Source organism: Phocoena phocoena, chromosome 2 (assembly GCF_963924675.1).
Source record: "Phocoena phocoena chromosome 2, mPhoPho1.1, whole genome shotgun sequence".
In the NCBI taxonomy this organism is placed as follows: Eukaryota; Metazoa; Chordata; class Mammalia; order Artiodactyla; family Phocoenidae; genus Phocoena; species Phocoena phocoena.
The window spans coordinates 112,485,512-112,509,014 of NC_089220.1; the positions used below are offsets into that span (position 1 = coordinate 112,485,512).

Genomic DNA, 23,503 nt, shown 5'->3' on the forward strand with positions numbered 1-23,503 from the left:
CACGCGACCCCGTCCCCGCTTCGCTCAGCACCCTCTTCAGGGCACCTGCCCTGGATCAGGCCTGGGGCTGGACGCCAGGTGTGGAGGAAAGAACAAGACACAGTCCCTGCCCTCCAAGAGCTCACAATCCAGCTGGAGGGAAGGCGAAGTCCACTTCATCCCCATCCCCAGGGGTGTGTGACGAGGCCACGTGGGGACCCAGAGAGACGTCTGCTCAGAGGAGAAGGGCACCAAGAGGCAGGTGGAAAGACTCCCCACTTCCCCAGAGGCCGGGGACGGTGTTCCGGGGTGGGGTGGCGGGGGGAGTGGTGCGGGAACCAGCCACAGAACTTTATTTCCTCCCCTAAGCCGGTTTCTGGGCAGCCCTTCCCTGCCAAGCTTCTGCCTGAAGCAAATTAAAATGGCAGAGTTATCAAGCCTTGAAGAAAATATGGAGGTTATAATGGAAGTACAGCTCAACCCTCCCCGCAGCCGGGCAGGCGCGGCGGCGATACACGCACAGCCGTGATTCAATTAGCCGGGGCGAGCGCCGGCAGAAAAGTCGCCGTCATTTCATTTCAGTTCCTCTGACGGTGGCCACCCCGGGCTAAGCAGAAGCGCTCCCAGCCCCTCTGCCCTCGGGTGGGCAGGCGGGGAGGAAAGGGGGGGCGCGCGGCTGCTCGTGTTTCTCCCCGCAACCAGGGCCACGGCTCAGAGAACAGCGGGCTCTTTCTTCTCCTGCAGCCAGGCTGAAAACCCTCGCTGCTACCGGAGGAGAGTCCTGTCAGGCGTTTAGCGGCATCGATCCAGCCCGCCTCTGACTGGCAGGCGGCCAAAAAACTAAGTATTTTTTATTGCTTCGGCTAGGCAAGGAAATATGAATGGAGCTACCTCTAATTGGACTCCAGACTAACCCCTCTGGGACAGCTTCCAGCCCATCCAGCCGGCCCCCCTCCCACTCCGACACGGCCCTGTCTTTCCTGCCGGGGCCTCATCTGTTGACAACCTGGTTTCCAAAGGGCTGATTACGTTTGTCTACACTCCCTCCAACACCACGGCCGCGTGCACACATGTGAGCCCCTACTGCCTGTCCCCGGGACGCCCCACACCCCCTCCCGGCCCAGGGCGGCATCCCGATTCATTTCCACGGAGTTTTCCAGTGGCCCAAGGCTGGCCCCTCTGCCCTGAGTCTGGATGTCGGCGAGCACTGCGGAGCGAAGAGCCCAGCTCTTAGGGGTTCCCCATGGGTTCCTTTTAGCAGAAAGCGTTCACAGATGGGGGCACAAAGCCAGGGTCAAGAGTGACAAGGATGAGCATGTGAATGTGTGAAGGCAGGGAAGGGGCGGAGCACCCACTTCTCTGTGCGGCAGGTCCCCGTTAAGCAGGTAAGCTCCGGATCCTGGGTCCCGTCCTGAGCGAGGGGTCTTCCTAGCTAAGCGGAGAGGCTGGCTGGGCAGGAATATTGCCGTGTTGCGGAGAGAGAAACTGAGGCTCAGAGAGGCCAAGAGGACTTCCCAACATCCCAGGAATCTGGGCCCAGACCGAGCCTTGAGGTGTCCAGCCCAGCCCTCCAACGAGGCCACCTACTGGGATCAACACTAAAGCAATCAAAATGGATTTACAGTTTCAGCTGTTCCTTTCTTATGCACCTAGCCATTCCTGGGCCCAAATGACCTGGATTTCTGAGCACACAGGCAAGTCGAGAGGGGACGTGAGCACTGCCGCTAATGGGAGGTTTAAAGTCAGCCCGGGTAGAGGGCTGGGAAGGGGAGGTGGGTCGGGATGGAGAAGCTGCCCAAGGAAGCTGCTGTCTAGATGGTTAGTTAACTGCCTGACCTTCCAAGTCCCACTTAACACGAGGTAATAACCAAAGCCATCCTAACAGATTAGATGGCCCCAGATACAAGGACGGCGATGAGGAATAAAATAGCTGTGTTAATCGCTGGAGGATTTTTTTTATCCCGACTCCACCGTGCTTATTCAGAAGGCTTATTCACTTGAAACAGAACCTCTGAGCCTCAGTGTCATCAGAAAGATTTACAACAAATCTCAGAGCTGACAGACACGCAGGCAGCCTGCCCTTAATGCTCGCTTGCTAGCACTTTCTCAAACCGAGTTAAAGCCCAGAACAGGGAGAAACCTCAGGTGTTGGGAGGAAATGAGGAGGATATAGGATCATACAGGGGTCAGCCAATATGGGGGGCAGGGAGGCACTCGGCCCCAAACGAGGGGGGGGACACCAGGGTCCCGAGCTCTGGGTTCAGCCCTGTGACTCCACAACCCCCCCTTGGAGGGCCCAGGGCTGGCTGGCTGGCTGACCTCTCCAGTAATCACCTCTCATACAAAAGGCGGTTGGTTAAAGCTCACTTAGCCCAGCTCTTCATTTAACAAATGATGGCCCTGAAGCCTGGAGAGATGAAGGCTTTCCCAAGTGCAGGTCACTCAACAGGGGACAACACCCTCCTCCTAGGAGCCCACACAGGGTTAGGGCTGACCCTCCCCCAGCACCCAAACACCCCCCCCCCACAGGTTCCAGAGTACTGGCACTTACCGTGCTGGATTCTCTCTCTTTGGGGACAGAAGGCCAGGACAGGAGGAGGGTCAGGTCCCCCAAGACAAAGAAACAAAAAAGAAAGCAAGGTCAGTATCGTCTGGTTGGCTTTTATGCTTTGCTAGTTCACGGGTTTTAAAACGGGCAGCGGCCTGGCTCTCTGAGTCACCGCGGGTCAGCCAAGGTAGGGCCATTAGGTGACGTCTCTCAGTTTGGAAATTAACCGCCCCAATTCCAATGCTTCACTCGGCCACCAGGCCCCAGTGGGGCAGCAGGGGGGGATCTGTGGCCTAGCTCTCCCTGACATGCGGAGAAGGGCACCAAGATTACTGGTCAGCAGTTTTTAAAGCCATAAACTTGGGAAGGACCGTGCTATGCAGAATAGCCATAGGATCTGGGAGTTGAGAACATTATTGTTATTTATTATTTTTTTTTCAAGGAATTATCGGAGTGGTATTTTGGTGGTGGTGGTGGTGGTGTTGTTTTGCAGTATGCGGGCCTCTCACTGTTGTGGCCTCTCCTGTTGCAGAGCACAGGCTCTGGACGCGCAGGCTCAGCGGCCATGGCTCACGGGCCCAGCCGCTCCGCGGCATGTGGGATCCTCCCGGACCAGGGCAGGAACCCGTGTCCCCTGCATCGGCGGGCGGACTCTCAACCACTGCGCCACCAGGGAAGCCCGGTGTTGTTTTTTAATTAATACTCTTCTCTGTTTCTTTACCAAGATGCCCCAGGAAGCTGAGGCCTCTGATTATTTGCCCAGCCAGGCACTAGCTCCCTGATCCTCCTGTCTGTTGTGGGGAGGCCCTCTTCCTCTGCCAGGAGGACCATCCTATTGCAGAAGCAAAAAAACTTAGTCTCTGGTTCCCACGACTTGCTACCACCGCCCCATGGCCCCGGCCCAGGCAGGATGGTAACACTCCAAGCCCCCTGTGCCCAGGGCCGGCTCATAACGCATTGGCCATGTGCCCCAGTAAGTATCTAAGGGCAAATCAAACCAGCATGTGGTGCACTTTAAACAGGATAGTATGTGTCAATTAGATCTCAATAAAGCTATAAAAATAGTATCTAAGAGCAGACCACACAAGGTGGCAATCTCTGCAAAGGGTCTGCTAGGAAGCCAGGCCCTCTCCTTTCCCGATCAAACTAGGCCCCCTCCCAAGGCCCTTCTCGGCGCAGCTTCAGGGGTCTTTGCAGGACAGGCTGGGTTAAGGGTAGAGGACGTTCTCATTCCCAGTCTTCCCAATCATCTCCCTACAGCAGTGTCACCACCACTTCTACTTAAAGACAGTCCCCCTAATGAGTCTTTACTTGAGCGCCAACTGGGTATCTTTTTCAAAGAACGTGGTCTCTGTCCTCAGGGGACTAACGATCCTGGTGAGGATAAAACACTTCCCAGGGTAGGAAACAGAAGAACGGTAACAAAGGGCTCCGTCTTGGGACCCCCAACTCTTGAACTCTTATGGGAATTTGAAAAGAGACCCTCAGCTTGGCCAGGAGGGCATCCTGCAGGGGTGGGACTGGAGCTGGCCCTTGGAGGGTGGACAGGGTGTGGCTAGGAAGATGGGAAGGTATTCCAGAAAGAAAGGACAAGATGTCTTCCAGGGCAAAGAAGAGCAGGTACACATCAGGGATTGGGGGGTGGCCTGGGGGATGGGGCTCCGGTTTCCGTGTACCAGGAACTTAATAGATGGCTCCAAGCCTTTTGCTAACTCCTGGTCCTAGAGTGACAGCATTTGCTGTGTCTGTTCACAGAGGGGCCTCCAAAACCTCTGCCTCCAGCCCTGCACTCTGCCCTCCATCCCCGCCCCGGGCCGCACCTCTGTGGTCCAGTTCATGGTGGTTCTTCTCGTCCTTCACCGACAGGTGGGCCTGGCTGCCCAGGGCACCAAGCGCCAGCAGCCCTGAGCTGCTCCCCGTCACCGGGGGGATCCCTGGAGGCTGGAGGCCTGACGGGTGGGGTGGCAGCTGCACCGGGGGGCCGTGCGTGGCGTGGGAGAGGTGCTGCGCCTGGAGCTGCTGTTGCTGCAATGAAGTTGGTGGTGAGTGCGGCTGAGCGGGGAGGGCCGGGTAGGCCTGGGCCGGCCCTCTTGCTTCTCCAGGAACTGCCAGGGGAACACGTCCCCCAAACCTCTGCCCCCAGCTCAGGCCACACATGCTGTCATGCTGGAGGAAGTCTGGTAATGGACCGCAATTGAGACACAAGATTTATGATGGCAAACGCTCCATCTCCTCTCCAACCCCAGTCTCAGGACAGAACTCCTCAATGCATGTTTCCAAGCCCAAGATAAATACAGCATGCGTTAAAAAGCCAGCCGTCGGGGCTCCCTCTCCGTTGAGGGCGATCCACTTTTAAGCTCCCAGCGGCCACAGTTTCGCTCATGCTTTACATGCCTGCAAACGTCAGCAGCCAGCGCTTCCCACCCTGAGCCCGTACCCTGGGGAAGACTCCCTAATTCTGAGGAACTCCACGCCTGTCTTACAAAGCGGGGGCAGGACACAGCAGAGGAGTCCCGGGATCAAGAGGCGTTTGGGGCCAGTGGAATGAGAGCCGACGTCACCGGACATCAGAGTAGAGAACAGGGTAACAGGAGGAGTGGGGGCTTTGGAATCAAGACAGACCAGGATTCAAATCCTGGCACTTCCTAGGTGGGTGACCTCAGGCAGGTTACTCACTAAGTGATCTCATAACAATAGCTAAACGTTTCCCAGAGGCCTTTCCAAGGCTCCCTCCCCTTCCAAAGTCTAGTCGTGCATTAAGTCACTTATCATCAATAGCAAGGGTAACAATCCCTAATTAAGGATTCTGCTCAGCACCAGCCTCAGAGTCTTCTTTTCCCCCTTCCCCTTGTGCTCCCCCAGCAGCCAAGACAAAGCGCCCTTTATCATTCCCAAGATTGCGTCAAGAACCACGGGCACTGTGGCGCACGCTACGCCACGGCTGAATATTCCATAGGGACTGAAATATTTCTTAGGAATGGCCGGGCCTTTGGGTACACATACACCTTTCTTCTCAACGAGCACAACAGGAGGGAACAGAAATTTACTGAATGCCTCAATCAATGCCTGGGCCCTTTCCAAATATTTTCTCTGACCCTTCCAACTACCTGGCAGAAGGGCTCTGCCCATTTTACAGATGGCAAACTGGCACTTAGGGGCTGGAGTAGGCAGCCAGTCACTAGCCAAGTCTCACCACTAGTGTGGTATCTGGACTCAGACCTGTCAACCACCGACGTCAGCCAAAGAATGTTCCTCAAGAGACCCTCCTCCTCAAAGCAAGAAGAGTTGGTGGGGGTGACAAAGAGCTAAGACGTGACGAGCTCGCCTGTCAGTGTGAACCGTGGCTCTCAGGCCACTGACGAACAGACAACAAAACACAATGCAGGCCCACAGCTCTGGACAGACGTGAGGCTCCAAGAGGCAATGAGTGTGTGTGAGGTCAGGGATTAAGAGCCCCACTCTTCCCCAACTAAGCCGCCAACCGCCAACCTGGTGCACCGCCAGTCACACCACACTCCTGGCCCCAGAGAGTTCATTTCTCAGTTTGGGGAGAAAGGCTGGGACCCACGGCCATTGCTCCAGACCTAGGACATCTCTTGGTGGGCAGTTTACAGAAGCTGCCGGTGGGCAGTGGTCCAGGTTGCAGCCTGATCCCAGATCTGCCTCGAGACGCCAGAGCAGAAACGAAGCTGAAGGGACCCCTGGAAGCCCTCCCCATCATCCGGGTCAGAACAGGTTCCTCCTTTCTGAGAGTTATGACAGCTCAGACTCTGGAGCCAGACAGACTAAGGAAGATGTCCCGCTCCATCTTTTATCAGTTGTAAGACCTCAGACAACAGTGGACCTCTCTCAGTTTCCACATCTGCAAAGTGGGGATCAGAATGCAGCCCGTCTCTTCAGGTTGTACAAGGATCACGTGCGTTACTACATGTGAAGGCAAAGTAGGTGTTCAACAAACATTAGCAAAAACTATGAGTGGACCACAAATAGAACTGCATCTTTCATTTCTGATCTTGGCAACTCGTGGGCTCCAGGAAGAAAGGACCTTGTTTTATCCATCCCAGCACCTCGGGTGGGGCCTGGCATGTTTGCCCAATACACATCTGCTGGGTGAATAAATGAAAATGTTGGAAAAGGGTTTACACAGAGAGGCTGGGAAGTAAGTCAGCAGGGTGGCTCTGTCCACAAGCCATCCACCTGCCCAGATCCAAGCCTCCTCTTGGTTGGGAAGAGGGGCATCAGTGGCGCAACCTGCTTCCCAAAACATGAACCAGTGAACCAGCATCAGAAACTTGGAACAAAGGCTGTAGTTGCGGTGGCTGTTTGGAAGACAGTGGCTTTCAAAGCTGCTGAGCTTCCCAGACGGACAAGTTGGTTTTCAGCCGTGGCCCGTCAAGCAGGAGTGTCTCTTCTTTGCAACAGAGGAAAGGCAGCTTCCATGTACTTCTCATCTCCAAATACAAGAGCACCCCCTGCACAGCCAGAAACTCCCCTGAGATCTGCTCTGGGTGGCTGGAAGGCATAGTCGGGAGTGGCCCATCAGGCTCTAGGAAGCAGGGACAGAGAGCCGACCTCCTCCCAGGCTCCTCCCCTGGGGCGAGGACAGATGCCGGGGCTTGTCGGGCCAAGGGTCTGCTAACAACAGTCCTGGTTGTGATTAAGAGTGAGATCAAAGTCTTGGCCGCGGCGGAGCAGGGGGAGCCGGCTGGCAGTGATCCACCTGTCTCTCCGTCCCCGTGTCGCAGGCAGGGTACAGCCATCCTCAGGCTACATTTCTATCCCTGTGACGTATCTGTGACTTCAGAGGGTGATGTGCAGAAACACAGTGACATCCGAGTGGGAGGGTGACAGCGTTTTCAACTGGGGACAAATGGGATCAAGTCCACCGTCCGAGGAGGGAACTGGGCTCACCACTCTGCAGCAGCCTGTCCCTGGCTTCCACCATTCCCTCCAAGACCAGGATTTCTCCGTCCACCACAGGAAAGGAAGTCAACAACCCACCCCACAACTCCAAAAGAGGGGTAAGGCGTCTGGAAGCAAGCCCCATCGTGAGCACACCCTCCTCCCACCTTTAACATTTCATGCTGAACAGCAAAACATGGCAAAAAACATGTCCCATGGGGCAGATGTGTGTCCCTGTCCTCACGTGTGCCAAATGCCCAGTTCCCGGGCTCCAGAGGTACGGCCACTCACGTGGGAGGCTGTCAGGGAGGCCCGCACTGGCCGAGTCTGTGTAACTGGATTATGCACAATCACGCTTCACGCCCCTGCAACCTGATTTAATGCTTCGCTTCTCAGGTTCACGATTTGGGTTAAACCTAGTGAAGCTGTCTAAGCATTTCCAGGGCTGAGACCCACCAAGGACACCCAGACAGAGTCCTAACTGCATAAGATGCAGATGCCCTGCCCTCCCAGGAGAGGGAGGGCAGCCCCGGCCTCTACTTCCTGCCCACGGAGGTGGCCCCCCAGCTCCGGGCTGAATTGTGCCTTCATGCTCTGTTATAGTTTGGAGAGCTCACAACAACCCCGTTATCCCCATTTCAGAGACGGGAACAGGCTCAGGGGGAGGCGAAGGAACTCTGCTAAGCCAAAGTAACCAGAGCCAGGACGCAAACCCAGCATGACTTCTCTCTACCACGGCCCCCTGGCTGAGAGAAACAGATGCGTTCATTCTAAGGCAGCACACTCGCTGCACCATCCTTCTCCCAGTCAACTGAACCCAGCTCGTCAGCATCCTGGAGGGAATGCGAGAACCTCAGGACTGGCTTCAAAATACCCAGTGTAGTTTGTAACAAGCTAAAACCTCCCCCTTCCTCACCCCGCTCACCCAATTTAAAAAAAAAAATAAGTAAGCACCAACAAGGACCCACTACTGTACAGCACAGGGAACTCTGCTCAATATTCTGTAATAACCTAAGTGGGAAAAGAATTTGAAAGAGAATGGATACGTGTATATGTACAACTGAATCACTTTGCTGTATGCCCGAAATTAACACAACGTTGTTAATCAACTATACTCCAATATAAAATAAAAAATGAAAAAAAAAAAGCAATCAAGGCAACACTTGTATCTTCCACTCATAATTTCCAAGGGAATGCACGCCAAATTGTCAGTGGGGCCAGTGAGGTACATGCCCCTCCACCTGCCAGGTTCAGTGACCTTGGACTTAGCACGGAGCAAACTAAAACACGAGTTCTGAAGATGGTGGGTAACTTCGGCTCACAGGGTCTTTAATCCGCTTGGGGGGGCCTTGTGCAAGCTGCTGACCAAGGGACAATATTTCACCCCTCACGCTCAGGAATCTTTTGACCCTCCAACGATCCCCCAATAACTTGGATCCAAGAAAAAAGGGTGTGTAACAGGTCTGCAGTAACTGGGTCCTGGCAGGCCCTGGCGAACAGACACACACCTTCAGGCCTGCCTTCCCCAGACGGTCACTTGAGTTCCCAGTGGCCCTGTGTGTGGTGGGCGGACTGGGCCAGCAAGACTGAACTTCCGTCAGCCCCTCTGTCCTCTGTCCCCTCTCCCCTCACACCAAGCTGACGCTGGATTCTGGCCTCTCTCACCTGGACGGGAGGCCCTGGAAATAGTCTAATTCATGTGATAAACACACACCACTAGCTGCAGGTATGCCCACGCCAGATGTGTCTACCTGACCTCTCATCTCTCTCTGAAATGAGCCAAGAGGTGAACCCAGAATCCTTCCACCCCACGCCCAGGAGAGCCCCAGATGACTGACTGAAAAGGGCATGTCAAAGGAAACTTGCCCAGCCCTTTTCCATCTTTTCACAAATGGGGAAAACAGGCCAGAGGAATGAAGTGACTTGCCCAAAGCCCCCGCTAACTCCCAGACCAGGGGGCTGGGCTACTCCTCCCCCAAGAGGGGCAAATCAGACAGTACTATGTGGGTAGCCACAAGGCTTCTGGGTCCTTCCCTTCACCGCCCTTTCCTGCTGGGGCAGGACTCCTGCCCTTTGGCCATCATCCCTCCCGGCCCCCTGCCACCCTCCTCCCATCGCTCTCCCGAGTCAGCCCGGCCGCAAGCCCGCTGTCCCTCTCCTTCCTCCTTCACAAGATGCCCCGGCTCAGCGAGCCATCCTCAGCCGTCCGTAATTCCTGCCTTGTGAGGCTCTGTCAGGCGCAGTGATTAGATGGCTGCCTTCTTAATGACAGGGAGACGGCCGCATTCACTCAGAGCCGGAGAAGCAATTACCTCCAAAATGGGGGTCACGGGCCCCACTCGTTGGCTTTAATTGAATTCCAATATCTGCCTCTAGCTGCCTTGGCCTAACGTGTAGCTTCCTAAATACTGCTTGAAGGAAGTGGAGCTAATCCAAGCAGCGCTTCTTCCCCCAATTCCACTCTTCTCTTAGAACTTAAAAAAAAATTTTTTTTCATAAGAGGATTTTAATTCCAAAGGTTGGGGGGGGAGACAGTGGGGGAGAAGGGACTCCACTGCGGCCACGGAGGGATGGGAAGGCTGGGCCTGGAAAGCGGATAGGGAAGAGGATCTGAGAGAGGAGAAGTATCAGAGAACGCACTTCCCACCCCGAGCCCTCATCTGCCACTCTCAGCAAAGCCTCCACGCTGTGAACTGGCCACTGAGGAGGACACAGGCGCCACACCGGGGCTGGACTGGACGGGAGGTGGGGGGGGAAGAGCCCTAAGCCGAAAGCCAGCCCAGGGCCTCTGGCCTGGCGTTGCTCCTGGACCGTGTGTGACCATCTGCGAATCACTCCCGTCTCTGTAAAGGAAGGGCATCGGCTGGATCAGTGGTTCTCTACCACGGGCCATTTCATGCACTGCCCCTGCCCCCTGCCGGGACATCGGGCAATGTCTGGAGACGTTTTGGGGTGTCACAACTGTGTGTGGGAGGGTGCCACTGGCATCCAGTGGGTGGAGGCCAGGGCTGCTGCCGAACACCCTACTGTACATCCTCACAAAGTATGTGGCCTCAAAGTTCACGAGTCTTGAGGCTGAAGAACCCTGGGCTAATAACATGGTTTCCAAGGAGACTTCAGACTTTACCATATTATGATTTCCCCGCTGGGGGCTCTGCCTCCCAAGCTCACTGGCTAAAAGCAGTGACCAGTCACTCCCGTTCCCCTTTCTGGCCTCCTCTCTGCTCCTCACCGCTCAACACTGTCAGGATTCAGACGAGGCTAATGCTCCCGCCCTGGCCACCCTCCAGCAGCTCTCAGCAGCTGCCAGGGGACTCAGACCAGAAGGACAGAACCCAGTAACCATCACGGGGTCCCAATACTGTGTTGGAGGATCAGTACCCAGCAGCATCACTCTGTCACTCCAAAAGCCCACCCTCCTGGCGTTCCTGGCCCAAAGAAATGAGCTGGTCCACCCCTTCCTGTAACAGACGCAGAAACTAAGGCCCGAGGAAGAGATGGGGCTGCCTGAGGTCACCTGGGGAAGAGGCTTAACTAGAACACAGGTCTCCAGGTTTCTGCCCCAGAATGAAGAGCCCAGAGTCATCATTCATCCCACCAAGCAGAACATTCTAGGCCTTCAGTTCCACCTTGAAATAATGACCGTACTTAGGAACAAGAGGAGGAATGAGGACCAATCAGAGGGCTAGAGGGACCTCAGCCAACCAGTCCACTGCTTCCCAAGCCTGACTACCCTTCCGAATGATCTAGAAAACTTCAAAACACAGATTTCCGGGTCCACCCCAAATCTATGGAAAAGAACTCTGGGGTGAGTGTCCTAGAATGTATTGCTCAGAAGCTCCGTTGGGGACCTGGTCTCAGCCATCTGTGGATGGGAAGCAGTTATCTAACCCACCCTGTTCATTTTAGGGACCAAAGGTGGACGGGTGCACCCTGAGGCTACGAGCCTTGCCCAAAGTCCCCTTAAAAAACCTGTTTCTCCTCAGATGCTTGTCTTAAATATCCTTCAGCAGCCTCATACCAGAGCAGCAAGCAGGAGGAAGATGCTGTGTGAACCCCACAAGTGCACTAAAGATGTAAGCCAGGTAGGAGCACTAAAGGGGAGAGATCGGGCTTCCTCCTTTCACTGAGGGGCCAGACCAGAAGTGGGCCTCACGAAGCACTCTGCATTATCTTTTCCTGTTCCCGGGTGAGACGGGACTTCTAGAACATCAGGGAGACCTAGCCAGGGGCCCTGGCTGGACCTGACATCCTGTGCCCAGGATGAAGACTCCGCCAGGCAGCTCAGCGCATGGGACAGCAAAGGCCCAGCCCCAAATGCCACAGCACGTTTCACATCACAGTACAGCAGAGACAGTTCTGATCCCAGGTGGCCGAAGAAGGGTAGACCTTTGCCAGTGAGGGGACAGGCCCCTGGGGAGGTGGGAGAAACCAGGTTGGCCTCCAAGGTGATCCCAGAGTCCACCCCCCGCTCAATGTTGGAGATACCGAAAGCCGGGAAAGGATGGGGCTGAAGAATTTCGAGGTGGATGGGGTCGTGTCGGGCACCGCTTTAACTCGGGGAGTGAGAGGCAACCGGGGAGCCACAGGGGGAGATCTCTAGGCGGGTCCAAGCCCACGAGATGCTGGCAGAGGCCGGAGCCCTGGGGCTGCCATTCTTTGAGGCCAGCTAAGGTCAGGGTCCATCTCTGGTTACGGTAAGTGAGAGGAATAAAAGGGCTATACACACGGTGAGAGGCAGACTGGGGAGTCCACGTACCCCGATGATGGCGTTCAGCTCCGTCATGGTGACCTGCTTGGCTCGCTCCACCGCCTGCGCCACCTGCTGCTGGTGCTGGAGGGAGCGGGTGTGGGTTAGAGGCGGCCGCCTTCCCCGACCGATCACGGAGGCACGGGGGTAGGGGACAGGTGGTGACACAGGAGGCAGACGAGGTCCACTGACCAAAGCAGGACACAGGGAGGACGGGGGACCCTTTAAATCCTTCTCAACGTGTGCCTATCACTTCTGTGATCCACACTTCCCGGAGTTTCAAGTTAAAATATAAAAGAGCCCAAAGAGGGGCTATGTGTCGGACCGTCCCCCTCCGCCACGCAGACAAAAAAAACTTCCTTCCAGGCATAAGTTCCCAAACGAACACCCAGGCTGGGTATCAGAAGATGCTACTGAGTGACTATTCATTTCCTAAATGTGGCGACAACAGTGCAGTCCCGTAGGAGGGTGTCCTATCAGGAGAGGCAGCTGGAGCAGTGAGTGCTGCGAGCTGTCAGGATGTTTGCAACTCACACCCAGAGGGTTCGGAGGAGAAGGAGGCGCGTCTGCAGACACCCTGTGTCTATCGCAACACTAAACGACGACAACAACAACACGGCACAACGCTACAAGCTGGGAATTGGGTGATAATGTGTCGATGGAGGTTCCTCAATTACTCTGGTGTGGGATGTTGATGGCGGGGAAGGCTAGGGGACGTCTCTGTACCTTGCACTCAGTTTTGCTGCGAACCTCAAACTATAAAGAATAGAGTCTATTTAAAAAAAACTTTTTTTTTTTTTTTTTTTTAGTGCATTCATTCCCTTCAGCCTTGAGGTGAAACCTGCTTCATAGGCAGCTGTCTCCCCTAATGGGTTGCAAGCTCCTAGGACATCACTATATCCTGTTTTTACATGCATTCAATCATGTATGGGTCACTACTGCAACTCAAGAGACCCAGGAATCCCGGAGGGAGCGAGGGTGGTCTAAGCCGCTGACGGGGGCCTGGAGGGCAGGCCTGCCCCAGGCTGGAGTGAGCTCTGCTGGATGGAAAGGGGCCCCTCTCGGGCAGCCCACCCATCTGCCCTGCACCACGGCGCCTCCTTGGAGATGCTTTTCTCCTACTGCCCACTGGTCCAGCCCTGCCTCAGGCGGGAGTCTCTTGCAAGAGTGTGCTTAGAAGACGATGTGACTGACTTGGTCATGCCTCTGATGAGGACACTCTGTCCTGGGGGCCGGGGTCCCCTTTGGGTAGCAGTTCTCCTTGCAGGGTCTGGCCCTCGGTGCTAACTGGCCAGGCTTCCTTGCTCTTAGATGTCTCCAGGTGTGGAAGCTGGGGCACGCGGAAGCAGAGGCTGGGGATGCTGGTTGGGATGGGGTAGGGCCGGCGGTGGGGGGAGGCACAGCGGTACCCACTGCCCACTGTCAGCCCCTCCACAGGCCAGGACCCTCCTCTCGGGGCTCAGGCAAGGGCAGAGAACAGGTTCCACTGAAGGAACAAGTGGCCCCTCTGAGGTGCCAGAGGAGCTTCTGTAAAGCCCCAGGCTGTCAACTTCAGTCCACGTGAACGGACAGGGGCTGGGGCTCCGGTGAGACCTAGGCAGCCACTGGGCTGCTCTGCGAGAAACGGAGGGCACAGTAAGAGAAGGGCTTACCTCTTGTGACAGGAAAGGCATGATCTGTGCTAAAATTGTGTTCAGTCTCTTCGCAATCTCTGTCTGCAAAGGAAAAGAGACTGCGTGAGGCTCAGGCCAATAAATCAAGTCGCCAAAATGTCAGACGGTGGAAGGACAAGCTCCCCCGCAAACCGCAGACCCCCGACGGGCTCCATCCTTCCACCCTCGGTGGGCCTCCTGCCAGGAGGCCTCGCTAAATCCACAGCGTGAAGCAATCTCTTCCAACTCGCTCCAACCGGGCTGCCTACATTTCAGGGAGCTCCAATTTCCTATCAGAGGTGGTCTCTGTGTTTGGTTCAGAGTATCCAGTTCGCCTCCTCTGGATGGAAGCCCTAATCAAAACAACGCAAAACTAAACAAGAACAACCTCCGCACCGCCCACTGCGGTGAAACCCATCACAAACAAGAGTGAAACGCAGTGTGGTGAGAAGGAATTGCTACGCCGTGTGGCCCCAAGGGCAACAGCAAGCCAGGCTCTCAGGCTCCCAGACAAATCAGGAGGTGATGGAAGACGCCCGGCTGCATGTGCCAGAGTGTTCCCTGGGGCCAGCCTCACACCCGGCGATATGTGTCTTAAAGGGTCTCCCTCGCCCTCCACTTTCCACTGCTGCCTGTCTCCCACCAGACCGATCCCTCACCCTTATATGTGCTGCCCAGCCTGAAAGCCCACCGTTGACGCTTCCTTTTGGGGGGCATAAAGCACTGCCTTCTCTAACATGATGCCCGGGATGTAACTGATTGGATCCCTAGCCCTTCATCTAAGTTGACCACAGAAACAATTCTCTGTCCCACCGCTAACCCTCCAGAAAAGATCACATTCAGAAAAACATCAACTGATTTTGCCACCCGTGTTCCATGTGAAACCATCTCAGATGAAGAATGGTTTAGAAAAAAAAGAAAAAAACAGTGGGGCTAAATGGTTAACTGAATCCAGACAGGAAGGCCGAGGACCAGACAGACAAGTCTCAGAATTGCTTCTCTTTTCTCCTTCTGAATCCCAAGGCCACCAGGACTGAGGTCCCAGAGCTGGCTTCAAGGCTCTCATCAGCACATAGCCATCTTTCAGAGACAAAACCATGACAACAGCCTTTAAAAATCTGTGATCATCTGCATGTCAAATGACTCTGGATGAGAAATCCTCGTGCACTTAAAATAAAAGCAATGTTGTCTGAAGGCTTACGAACAGACCCTGGCCCCCAGGAGAATTCCTGGGGCCAGCACCCCCTCCTCCCCCCAGCCCCCAGCCACTCATGAGTGATGAGGATGCCCCTGGCTTGTGAAGAGACAGGCCATGGACCAGGAATCTGATGGGCTTTTGCGGTCCAACGTCCTGGGGCTGCTGGCGGCGGTGCAGGCTCCAACTCAGACCGCCTGTCCAGGGCATCAGGGGCTCCTGGATGGGGATCAGAGATCACCGCTCTCTCCTGGAACACTCTAGATTCTCAGGAATAGGGCCAGTCTTGCCCACTGTGGGCACCTGGGGTAAAACAAGTCTTTGGTGTGAAAGACTGTCCCCCGTATCCTAGACCAGCTGAGTGCCAATAACGGTCCCCACATTTCTAAACTTGCAGGGTGGAGAGGGTATATCATCCTCGCTAAGCCCCATGGGACTCACAGCCACATTTGCACATTCAGGGTATACTCTGTATAACGGTTTGTTATACAAACTGGGTTTGTCAGCAACAATGCTATTGACAATTGGGGCCAGATAATTCTTTGTTGCATGGGGCTGTTCTGGGCATTGTAGTGTTTTTAGCAGCATCCCTGGCCTCCGCCCACTGGATGCCCGTCATTCACACTGTAAGGAACCTGGGACGATTACTAATTATTGTATAAATTATTAATCTAGGTAAGTGGGAAGAGTTCTACTCCAAAACAAGGTCCTTTCTCACTTATGTTCATTCTTCTTCCCCCAAATTGACTGACAGTGGGCAAGAGGGATAAAATATAAGAGTCAGGGTTGTACACGTCGGGAGTTCTAGAAACAATCAAACCAGTCCAAACCCGTAAGAGCAACATAATCACTCAACTGTCACGTGTTTATGTGTCAAATAAGAACAGAAAGTTTTATTTAAAACAAAAAGCAAAGAGAAATAAACAAAATAAACCATCCTCACTGCTAGAGAGCTCATCGGTCCAAGGCTTCTCACCTCAAATGACTGGCATAGCAGAGCCTGGTACATAGTAGGTGCTCAGTAAATGTTGAGCCAAAAGAATCTCGCTGGCCTCCCCGCATTTATTTTTCGAGACTTCAGATTGCAGTGGCCCCTGGCCAGGGATCTGGGCCTGCCCCACTGTGGGGGGCATCTGGGGGAGGGGCAGTGGCGGACGGGGCGCTGACCTACAACCAGGAGCACAAGTCCTTCCTTCATCGACAGGGTGAGGCAGTGGTCAAGCCGGACCAGCCACAAGCCGCCTGCTGGGCTCTGCCTGCTGCCCCCGCTACAGCCAGGGAGGCAGGTGCAGGCTCGGAACCGTCCCCATCACTCTGGCCTGCTCAGCAACTACAGCTCTCACCGTTTTTGGGGTGGGTGGTTATAAAGGAGTCCCAGCTGTTGCTTACTCCCTCTAGCAAACAGGTCAAGTGTCAAGATCTTGGGAGGTAAAGGAACAAAATGAAAAGTAGCTGACCTTCCCTCTCCCCGCATCTTTTAGCAAATGTGCGGCCACAGGCTGCCCCCAGGTGGGATCTTTCCCCTGCACGGCCTGGTCCAGAGCCCAGCATCCTCTGGTTATGAGGAAAAATCTGCCGGGATTTCACGTAGCTCTGCCTGGTTCAAGACCGGTTCAAGCCTGGCATCCAGGCTACTAGGTGACCACGGCTGGGTCGCTCAGAAGCCCTGTGGGGGGCTCAGACCAAGTCCCCTCTCATCTCACCTTTCCACCCACAGGGAGCAGTTCTTGCCTCCCAACCCCACACATCAACCAAGGACGAGCAGAACAGATATGCAACATTCCGGAGGCCTGGGCTATCAGCCTTCAGGCTCTCTCCTGGGGCCCAGACTTAATGAAAAGCGGCCTCCCCGAGTGACAGGAAGGACTCTGGCCTGCCACGAGTTAGGACTGTACAGTGTTGGGGGAGGGCAGAGGAAAGGGGGTGGTGTCACACTTGGTCCCTGTCCTCGTGTCTGGGTTTTTTTTCTGGGAGGAAGCGGGGGTGGAGAAAGCATGCGATCCCATCCTTCCCAGCTGGGACCGTCCCCTACCGGGGAGCAGCTCTCCCCTCCTGGTCTCCCCACCACGTGCGAGCAGGAATCGAGCCTCGGTCTCCTCTACATAGACCATCCGACCCTGAGAACGGGCTCAGCGCACGCTGGTGCGTCAAAGAACGAACAGGAAAACTATTCCCTAAACGATTTTTCTTCTCATGTTTATTTTTTTGAGGGTGGTGACGGCAGGAGTGGAAGCTCCCGCAAATAGAAAGTTGACCGGACAGAACCACTCTTAACAACAACGATAATAATAATGGCTAACATCCGCCGACCCAGCTGCTCCAAGCATTTTGCGTGTGTGAGCTCACAAGAACCCTACAGGGAAGGCACTCCTTATAAATCTCCAGTTTTCAGATGGGGAAACTGACGCTTAGCAATTAAGCAACGTCACTAACCGACTTCCTACCAAGAAGCCAAATTTTGACATTTTGAGGGAGCTCAGAGAAGTATTTTTCAAAGAAAAACTACTGTCAGGGTTAATAATTGACAGCATTTCCGATTAGGGCAGCTGTTAAAACAGCATTTGATCCAACTCAAACAAGCTCTAAACATCACTTCCAAGAAAGGAAAGAAAAAAAGAATCAAGACGTGTGACTCTAACAATCGGGACAGGTCACAAATCACAAATTGGAACTAGATCCTACGTTGGAAAGCTCCGTTTGGCCCTCGGGGCACCCTGTTATCAATAAGGCAGCTGGGGTTCACGGGGTGGACCTTCATCCTTCCTCCATCCTGGTCCCAAAAGGTCACTGCCTTTGAGTCAGAGCCGCGGAGGAGAACCTGGGAGGCGGCGGGTGCCAGGCTGCGGGAGGACGGCTTCCTTTGGAAAAAGGTGTTTGGGGAGCCTGGTGCTGCCTTTGAAAGTTTCTTTTCAAGTGTGGTTCAAAGAAGGCAGCTTTGCTGGTGGAAAAACATCGTTCCTCAGAAGGAACTAAGCTACTCGACGCAGACAGAGCGGCCGCTCAGAAAGAGAAGTGTGCACAGAGATCCTGCGAAATCCAGAATCTGCGCTCTCAACGAGGCGCAGGAGGTACACCTGCCCTGTGTCCCCGTCCAGACTGTTAGGCAATAAATGATGGAACACAAGATGCGGGGGTGGGTGGGGGTGGGGGTGGGCGAGTGTAGTTTCCCAAAGAGCAGTCTGCTCCACGCGCCTTAGTGACTCCCATTCACGCGATCATCTCATCAGAGCAGAACCTCTAACCATCCTGGGGTAAACGGAGGGTGCCAGAGCTCTCTCAAAGTACACTGCTCCAGCCACGCCCTTGCATTCACATTTGCTGCTGTTCCCATCCGCTGGGCGACCCACGACACTGAATGGAGGGAGACGGAATCTGCCCTTGGTCCACACCCCGAGCAACCGGCAGCACCCGGCCAGGCTACGGCTTTTTTTTTTTTTTTTTTTTTTAATTTAACTGCCTGCTCAAGTCACAGCTGACAGCCACTTCCAGAAGACCGTCTCTCCAGTATTTGAACTGCCAGGTCGTCTGGACCTATCAGCTCTTGAAAATGCACACTTCATTCTAACCTCAGCCCAATAAAAACAAGGAGAGGGAGGAACCTGGCCGCTTTAAAGAGCACGTTCTGACCCCGGAGCCACACAGAAATGACCTGGCGTTGCCTCCCAGCTCGGCCTCCAATCTACCTGCATGGCTTTGGGCAAATCCCTTCCCTCCTCTGGGCTTCAAATTCTGTTGTCTGCAAAACAGAGGGATGGACTGAATAAATTATAAGATCCAGGAGCCATCTTTCAGAGTCTGAGAACGCTAAACATTCCTGAGCTGCTCTGTGACACACCGATTCCTCCAGAAAGCTCAGTAAAACATAGCAGAACGTGAGTTCAAAGGATGAGCAGCGAAGAGGCAAGCCGACTCGAGACACGGATGGATGCCGGGTAGCGGGCTAGGCTGGGGCTGGCTGGGCTTGGTCCCCAGGACCAGTCTTCACGGCACAAACCGTTCGAATGTGTCCATCAGCCATACTGCACACAACAGTGACAGAGCAGACAAGAGCAGTGATGTCCTATCTGTAAGTGCCAAGCACCTCCTGTCCGGGTTCTTGCCATGATTCACAAGGAGCTGAAGACAGTCAGGCAAGGGCTCTTCAAGGTGTCTCACTTAGTGGGAAGTAACAGCAATTAGGCAGCCAGAGGGCCGCTCCTAGGTTCCCGGTTTCACTTCTAAAACAAGAATTTCTTCACGGGACAACCAGCGTCGTGGGAAGAACAGAGTGCTGTGATTCTGGAGCCCCGTTTGTGGACGTGTGCGAGAAAAATGAGCTGACGAAAAGATACCTATGTGAGATGTGAGTTACACCCCAAGTCACGTGAAAATGGTGCTCCCCCGCCCCCGCGCCCCCAGCTCTGCGTCTGACAGGCCATGTGACCTCTGGACTAGTGACTCCTCTTGAAGCATGTGTGTCTGGGGTGGACACCTGGTCTGCTCTGGGGTTCTTGAATTTGGATGGGGTTTTACCTGGCTCTCTGACTCAAGTCCTGGGGTGTTCCAAGTGAGTCTCTCTGTCTTGAATTAACATCACAGGGCCACAGGGAGAGGCTGGGGGCCATGCAGAAGCAGGAAGCTGTGGCAGCCAGGTGCCACAGTCACCCCACAATCAAATACTGGGAGATTCCAGAACAATGCATCTGAGCAATTTTGCCTTAAAGTATCCCACTGCATCTCCTAGGCAATTCTAAACTGATAGGCCCTCAATTATTGGACTACGAGATGAAATTCCTTGCCAAGCAGTTTCTCCTCAGACCAAGCTCAGAGAGCTCGGAAACAAAGCAAGTGGATGTCTTATCACCAGAGAGAAGGAAGTCCAGGGACAGGGAGGTGTGAGGCCTCCAGCAAAAGCCAGTGCCGGGTTCCCAGGCCCTGCTCCATCCCCGCCAGGCACTGGCTCTAGGGGAGAGCAGCTCCACGATGTCTTTAAGAAGCGGGGAGTAAATGACCCACTTAGCAGCCCTGGAGATAATGACCCCTGCTCCTGCAGGGCTGGGGAGGTTTACATCACAGATCACTCAATGATAGGTGAGCCTCCTTAAAGGCCCTTTTAGCATTGACATATTGATCAAATTATATATAACTACAACGCCATTAAATATTTATGCTTCTGAGGAAGCCTGCTGAATTCTTTATGCAGGGAGGGCTCCGAACAAAAAAAAAGGCCCAGCCCTGGTGTGACCCTGAGGATCTGTCTCCCGGAGGAAGGAAGGGGACGCTGGCTGGGGCCAGCCTGTGACACTGGTCCCCGTGCCCTTCACACGGAGTAAAGATGGCAGAGAGGATTTAACACACTTGCCTTTACCCAGCAAGGACAGACGAAAAGCAAGGGAGTCTGGGGGCCCCGAGTTGTGACATGACCTTCCCACGTGCTCCCCTGAAAGGAATATCGCCTTCCTTTTCTGTGCCCACCAGAAATCTTGGACATATTCTGCCAAGAGTCTAGGGAGTAAGGGAATTGGGAATGGTGACGCTGAGTGAGGAAGCGGGGGAGTGGCGTGGGTGGGAGAACAGAGGAAGCATCTAGGCCACTGACCCTGGAAAGAGTTGGCAACGCAAAGTCTGGAGACCTGCATTTCCGCCCCAGGTGTGTCTTGCGCTAGGACCTCAGCTTCCATTGCATGAAGGAGGCAGACTTGGGTCCAAGTTAATAATCAGAGCTCTCAAAAACAAATTAGGTGCTGTGTGCAAGTGAGTACCCCGTCCTGGGGAGCATTCAATGGCAACCCTACAGGGACACGGGCGGGCGTGGATACCACTCCATGGGAGGGACTTGGAAAGGTGACAGCCAAGTCCCTCCCTGGCTCTAAGACTCGAGACTTTCATTTCTCAGACTCTCAGTTTCCATCCACCGGGCTTCCTGTTAACAAGATCCAATAATCTTTAAATATTTGTTCACTTTAATTTCTTGGCTCCCAAACACATTAAACTCTGCTTGCCTCCCACCCCCACTCCAGGGAATGGCCCTCAAAGAGCCTGCTTGTGTAGATGGAACAGGGAAAGCCTTTTCAGATTACAGCTTCTCCCAACACTGCCCATTCATCCCAGGCGCAGCAGACCCCACCAACCCCCCCCATCCCTCCCTCCCTCCCCTCAGATAACCCCCTGGCCCCCTCCCCCACCTTCCCAGACTCCACAGGCCAACTCCCGCCAGGAGGGAAAATTCTCAATTCATCCCTGTGGCGTTGCCATGGCAACCCCCAGCCACCTAATCCCCCTTGGAACATTATGCAAATCTCCCTTTGCCCCTCAACAGGCTGTAAAAGTCACATTACCCTTGCAGAGGCGGCTCGTTAAATTTTGGGAGTCTCCCTGTAAGGTGAGCGCTGTGACTTTTTAAGGACAGGGGCTCTCTGGGAAACCTGGGTGGTGGGAAGGGGAAAATGAGGTGCCGGGGAAGGACCAGAAAACAGTCCCCTTTTACCCACCCCATCACTAAGTTCACAACCCAAGAGCGTGGCCCTTCCTTAGATTAAAAGGGTCAGAGGGGCCTCTCTTCCCCAGACAAGGATGGCAGGAATGGTGGCATTTCATCGGCCATAAAAATCAAGATGAGTTATTTAGAAACTTGCTTAAACGATCGGCTCCCTCTCAGACTGGCCCCCTCCCAAACCACCAGCACATTCAACATCTCATTTCACAGATGGAGAAAAGGAGGCCCAGAGAGGGCCCAGCTGCCCCAGGTCACACAGCAAGACAATGGCTCTGGAGCCAGAATTCCTCCCCCTAATCAAGGGTTCTAAACCAGAGCAGATTTTACTCCCCCAGGGACACTGGCAGTGTCTGGAGACATTTTTGGGCGTCACAACTGAAGTGGTGCTACTGGAAATTAGGAGGTAAAGGCGAGGGATGCTGTTCAATATCCCGGGAAGCCCAGGACAGCCCCACCACAGAGAATTATCTGGCCCCCAAATGCCAACGGTGCCCAGGTTGAGAAACCCCAGTCTACACGTCGCTGACACTCATGTTTCACTGAATTCTTAAAAAGCTTTGTCTGAGGACTTCCCAACACTGGAATCAAAGCCTTGATGTACAGATGGGTCTGAGGGTGGGCCAGCGTGGAGACCACAGAAGACCACACCTTGATGTGGCCTCTGGATAAAGATCATTGGTCCAAATGAAACAAGCCGAGTTACCAGTTCTGAACCCGCCCCTGATCCACAGCGAGACCGCAATCGGGTCACTTCACCTCTTGAAACGTCAGTGTTCGTACTGTTAGGCGGGGCTCCTGGTGTCCACATTGTAGGGCTGGCACGTGGAGCCAACAACTCACAAAGGAGAAAGGGCTCTGGGAAGTGTCACGACATGTGCAACACCAAGGAGCCGGTCCTCGCTCTCTCAGGCCTTGGCAACTTTGGGGGCTGTCCTGTTGTGAGAATCCCGTTGAGGTCTCCCCACACACAAGGGAGGTACTGTGCTAAGTCAGCACACATCACTTCACATTATCCTCAAAACACGCTCGGTAACTGCACAGTCCAATACATGAAGCCACCGGCCACGCGTGGCTAGCTAACGTTAATTAAAGTTCAATTTGAAACTCAGTTCCTGGGTCACAGTAGCCACATTCCAAGGCTCAACAGCCGCACGTGGCTGGTGGCTACCGTACCGGACAATGAGATAGACACTTCCACGACTGCAGAAAGCTCTATCAGTACCACTCTAACAGGTAGGCGTTCTCACCACTCCCTTTACAAATTCAAGTTCGCAGAGAGAAATGGCCTGTCCCAAGTCACACAGCCAGTAGATCCTAATCTAGGACTCAAAACTAAGTTTGTATGACTTCCAAGCCTGTCTCCTAGCCACCAGGACAGGCCATCTCCCAGCTCCAGGTGCTCTGAACCTAACTTCCCAGGATGCCCCTTCGAGAACCAACTGACTTCTGATAGACCAACTCTGATTCCACTGGCACCTTCATGAAAAAGGGTTTATCAAAGACCCACCACCTGGAGGCCTGGGAAATGCCCAATGTTCCTACAGCACCAGAGGGGGATTAAGACAGGGCCTTAGTCAGGGGGATAGCGAGGGAGAGCCAGGTGGAGATCCCTTGAGAAGTGGGGTGAGAACCAGGTAAGAGATTAGAGAGAAACCGGAAAAGGCTGAGAGAGAAGACCATCCACGCACACACCCCACCACCGCCACCTTCGGGAGTTCCTGCAGGCTAGGCTCCCCGGTGCCACACACAGAGCGCCAGGTGACACAGAGACCAGCGTCAAGCCAACAGTGGGAGAACTGTGGCAGGCGGAGGGCAGCTCTTTGGGGGGCTCTAATGCTTCTCGTTTCGGGCTGGCTTCATGGGGATACCGATTCTCTGGGATAAAGCGTGAGGTCCTAGGAGATGGGGCCATCAACCTCAACTCCTCCGGAGTCTTGCCCGAGGACTTCTGCTCTTAGGCAAAGCGAGATGAGCACTGGACTGCAGCACTCTCCACGGGTAA

At 54.4% G+C, this 23,503-nt stretch overlaps 1 protein-coding gene across 16 annotated transcripts in view; it reads right to left on the reverse strand.

The window, feature by feature from the left end:
• Positions 1-23,503, reverse strand: part of TLE3 (TLE family member 3, transcriptional corepressor) — a 45,462-nt gene that overhangs the window by 11,148 nt on the left and 10,811 nt on the right. For 10 of the 16 annotated variants that reach the window (XM_065871097.1, XM_065871094.1, XM_065871093.1 and 7 more), the window contains 4 exons: positions 13,832-13,894; positions 12,189-12,263; positions 4,348-4,552; positions 2,531-2,547 (listed from right to left, as the gene is read on the reverse strand). In XM_065871097.1, the coding sequence (XP_065727169.1) occupies positions 2,531-2,547; positions 4,348-4,552; positions 12,189-12,263; positions 13,832-13,894 (360 nt within the window). Of the gene's footprint in view, positions 1-2,530; positions 2,548-4,347; positions 4,580-11,401; positions 11,411-12,158; positions 12,264-13,831; positions 13,895-23,503 lie in introns of all 16 variants that reach the window. The other 6 variants (XM_065871099.1, XM_065871098.1, XM_065871096.1 and 3 more) reach the window with 4 other exon arrangements.